General features: G+C 37.6%; 1 protein-coding gene across 1 annotated transcript; it reads left to right on the top strand.

The window, feature by feature from the left end:
- The first annotated feature begins 324 nt into the window (after positions 1-324).
- On the top strand, positions 325-1,314 carry zgc:113227 (uncharacterized protein LOC541506 homolog). Its single transcript, XM_037697199.1, has one exon. It carries the CDS (start codon positions 325-327, stop codon positions 1,312-1,314), a length of 990 nt encoding a protein of 329 aa, XP_037553127.1.
- Positions 1,315-5,010: the final 3,696 nt, after the last annotated feature.

Genomic DNA, 5,010 nt, shown 5'->3' with positions numbered 1-5,010 from the left:
CTCTGGAGAAGTACAGGAGAGTGTGGGAAGCCCTAGAGCGCTACAAAAAAGAAGACAGGAGGCGAGCTAAACGACGTGTGCGGGTAAGCTAAAATGCTATGTTGCTATTGCATGCAATAACATTATAAAAGCCGAGCATAAAAGTACATAAATGTTGATAAAATACTGTTTAGTAATACATTTGCCGTGTATGTGTTTCAGATGATTCGGCTGCTAAATAATAATCGCAGCAGACCTACAGTGTGGGCGCATAACAGAGCTACTCAGTGGTGGGACGTTATTGTACCTGGTTTCACAAACAGTCAGTGGTTGAGGAACTTCAGAATGTCAGAACAATCATTCATCTACGTGTGCAATAAACTACGACCGGCTCTGGAGCGACAACATTCAACTTTCCGCCAATGTGTGTCATTAAAGAAGAGGGTGGCAATTGCACTGTGGAAGCTGGCAACTGGATCAGAGTACAGGAGTGTCGGACATCTTTTTGGTGTCAGCATCACTACGGTGTGTAGATGTGTGCAGGAGTTTTGTGCTGCAGCAGAGACATTGTTGGTGCCAGAACAGATCCGTTTTCCTGATGAAGAGAAGTTCAGAGAAATGGCCCTTTACATTGAGAACCGGTGGGGGCTCCCACACTGTGTGGGTGCTATTGATGGCAGTCATATTCCCATCATAGCACCACAGCACTATCACACTGATTATTTTAATCGAAAAGGTTGGCATTCCATCATCCTGCAAGCTGTTGTGGATGGAAGAGGACAGTTCTGGAACGTGTTTGCTGGATTGCCAGGGAGCCTGCATGATGCCAGGGTTCTGAGACTGTCCACGCTGTGGGAGTTAGCCACGAGAGGAAACCTATTCCCAGCTCATTTCAGGACCATTGGCACAGCGACTACTTGCTACTACGTCCTGGGTGACTCAGCTTATCCATTGCAGGACTGGCTGTTAAAACCATTTTCTGACACTGGAAGACTAACAGCAGAACAGCAGATATACAACCAAAAATTTTGCAGTACACGGGTTGTTGTTGAAAATGCGTTTGGTAGGCTGAAGGGAAGATGGCGTTGCCTTCTTAAAAGGAATGACTGTGATGTTGAACTTGTGAAGTCCATGGTGCTGACCTGCTGCGCTCTACATAACCTGTGTGAAAGTCATGGAGAGACGTACGAGACCGTACTGGATGAACCTGATGCAGAAGCAGCTGCCCAGCCACCCCGCATGGCTGTGACACAGGAAGTTGGGGAAGGAAGAGATGATGTCAGAAATGCTCTAATGGAGCATCTCATGATAAATCATTCATTCTCATTTGATTAACTGTTCAAAATAATCCATATTTGTACATATTTTTTCTTTACCTGCATGCCTTTAACACATCTTTGTAACATGTAAGTGTCGTTGTTGATAATAAAAATGTATTACAATATCTTGTATTTTGTTCTGAACAGATGCACTACAACAAGGTTCAGTTCCAGTGTGCTGTCATCACAGAAACTGCTTTTAAGAGCAGCTGCAGATTTAAAGAACATTATTGTTGAATTTCTCCTTAAATCGTAAGTTTTGTGGTTCATAAGAAAAACCCATAAAATAATTGTACTTTCTACATACTAATTAATTTATATTTATATACCATTATATCGATATATATTACTTTAATAAAATGCTGTATTTATTTAACATTAATGTGTATTATATTTAACTTTATATTACACGTAAACTAATTACAAACAGCATTTTTTGTCTCACTTTTCATCTTTACAATACAGGTGGTCATATTTTCACTGGAAAAACTGAAGTAGAAAGTTTTTGTGTGATGACTTCATCCTGGAACAAAAAAAGACTAATTTAATAACAGTAAACAAATATTATCAATCTTTTCTTAGGAATCATAAAATCTTCAATGTGTAAAAGGGATAAATGTCAAATTTGCATTACCTTCACTATGAACGTAAAGAAAAATATTGTAAGCTTTTAACATTGACAATTATCATGCAGACACAGGACATAAGAAACAAGTCTTTTATTTGAAAGTAATAAATGTAAAAAAACAAAAAAGTAACTACTGGAACAAAATTACTACATTAAAAACTACTGAAAGTACTACTATCTACTGATTATCAATTCTAAACTGTCACACAGGTCTCATGGCACGCACAAGATCTCCCAGCACACCAAGGAAGGCTTGATTGAAGGCTTGGTTCTGAGCAGCCTCCTCCCTTCGCTGAGCTGCTTCTTGTTCCCTTGCCTCGAGTGCATCAGCGTGAAGAAGACGAAAGTGTCTCTCACGCTGCTCCCGGTCCTCTTTCTCACCTTCTTTCAGCGCCATAATCAAAGCCTGGTCTTTTGAAGACAATCTACTGCGTCTCTTGCCTAGACAGAAGAAACGACAGGTGGTTCATCATTAGACACTGTTTTTTTTAAAAGCAGAAAGGTGCCATAACTGAACAAAAGGTCTTTGTTGTTAGCCCTACAAGATCAATTTTTGTGACTGTACATAATGAAGCAAGCAATGAATTTGAAAAGTAATATATGTACATATATATATATATGTATATATCTATATATATTTATGTATGTGTATATATATATATGTATGTGTACCGTTATGTGTATATATATATATATATATACATATATATACACACACACACATGTGTGTATATATACATACATACATACATATATATATACGTGTGTGTACACAGTAAAATTAATATTTATTAATGAATATACTACTACATTATATTTATGCAATGAAGATGTGCCGCCATCTACTGGACCTTTAATGTAAAATCACATTACAACATCCATCCATTCTCTTTACAGCTTCTTCTGTTTGTTTTCACTTCAAACTCACTTCCAAATAACATAAAGTGCTTGTTCAAGACATAAAATACAGATTAAAATAAGCACTTCATGTTTTTTTTGAAGTCAGCTTGAAAACAAACAAACAAAAAAAAAAAACACTACAACAAACTCAATGATTTGGTGTTTTTGACTGGAAATCTTTACAGTAAAAGTACATGAGCTGTTTCCCGGCTGGATATGCGGTCCAGCTCTGCCTGGACGTCGCTCAGGCCCAGCTTTGAACCTAAAAAGGACATTTAAGTGCGCTACAGGAGGAAAACAAAAACAACAAAAAAAGAGAAGACACAAGCAGCTTAGCGAGTGCGATGAACGTTTTCAGCCACGATGCAATGAGCACAAAAGCATGTGCACACGATTAAAATAAGAGCCAGGAGAAACGATGAATATAATTAAAAATGAATGAATATAAACACTTGCACTGTGTCTGTATTGTTAATTAGGCCATTTTTCTATTTATTACGAACGTTTCAGAAGGCTGCAGCTTTTTCAGTGGTCTCATTGTGTCTCATCTCATTTGCTAAGGACAGAGCGGTCGTTCTACTTGTGCTGATGTTCAGCGAAACAGGAGTTGTGGTGAAAAATAATCCAAGAACTGTAGGAGAAGCTCACAAGAATATACACTATGATGTAGAAGAGACAAATGAATCGACTTGGAAAGGATTATTGTTTGAGGAATCTTTGTTTTTTTTTTGGACAAAATTTGTCTCTGGTAATGTTACAGATTGATAAAAATATTAAAATTAATCATACTTCATTCTAACTCTGAATGAGAGACATGTATGTGTTTTTATTCAAAAGAAGCCTGCAAGCAACAGTCATAATTAGGTTAAGACCTTATAAAATTTCAAGAAGTGAAAGATTTTGCATTGTGCAGCCCCCCCCCCCCAAAAAAAAAAAAACAACAACAATCTGTCTCTCCACATTTACAGATGAAGCCTGACACATTTAAACTTTTTGTTTATATGCTTTGTTTCATCTCCACTTTTTACAATGTTGAACAGATATGCTGCTTGACGACTTCTTTCAGAGAAGTACTTAATTATTTGTTGAATTTATTTATGAGTTCCCCATCTTACGGCTAAAGATGGTGATTGCTCTTTTTATTCTAGCTTGCTCAAAATCCTCAATGAACTATTTCAAGAGCAGCAGTGTTTTTGACTGGAAATCTTTACAATAAAAGTACATGAGCTGCTTAAACCAAACATGTTCAACCTGCCAAAACCCAAATGTTAACTTGGGACACAATCAGTCGATAACATGCATGTTTTTGGTCTGTGGGAGGAAACCAGAGTACTTGGAGAAAATATGATTAACAGGTTAGTAGAAAGGTTATATGTACTCATCTACATGTAGTTGTGCAATTACATAATAATAACGATAATAACAAGATAAAATGAATATAATAGAATGTTAGAATAATGACATGAATAAATACCTATATAATTACAATAAGAAGTGAAAAAAAAGAAGAATAAAAAAAGACTAAAATAAAAAAAAAAACAATGATTAAATACTTTTATACTGCGATTTTTTTCTGCTATAAATAAATGAATACAGCAAGTCTTTTCCTACACGCACGAATAAAGTGCGGTGATGTGAATCGTGTTGTTTCTCACCAAGATTAGCAGGCTGTTGTGAGCTGCTCGGTGAGGGGGATGGCGCAGGGGCAGAAGAAGACGGGACGCTTGGCGGGTCAGAAACGGCATTTTCTGCCGAATCTTCACAGGGCGGAACATATTCTGGATCAAAATAAAGCGATAAACAGAAGCAGCGTTAGCATTGAGCAAAGTAGCATCGATGCTAACCAAAGGCGCACTTCATGGCCAATAGCATCAGCCTCTTTTATTTGTTCAAAATATGCTCAAAACTGATGGCATTAATAACTTAAAATATGCTTAAATTTAGAATAAACTCACCGTCTTCCATCATGGATTCCAGCCGAGCCGTGGCTGTGTCCAGGCTACTCACTCTCCCATTGCTGGCAGGGCGATTACCGTAGATGGCATCCATTACATCAAACCACTTCCAACTTCGTCGGTTGGAACCGCTCCTGCCATTATGGTCTTTTACCATGCGGTAGTCGCTTTTCATTTTTTTTAGTTTTTCACGGCATTGCTTCGGTGTACGATGGTACCCTTGCAAAAT

This window comes from Nematolebias whitei, unplaced genomic scaffold (assembly GCF_014905685.2).
Source record: "Nematolebias whitei isolate Nwh7 unplaced genomic scaffold, NemWhi1 Nwh_scaf_3522, whole genome shotgun sequence".
Taxonomy (NCBI): Eukaryota; Metazoa; Chordata; class Actinopteri; order Cyprinodontiformes; family Rivulidae; genus Nematolebias; species Nematolebias whitei.
This window is presented reverse-complemented; position numbering and strand designations above follow the sequence as displayed.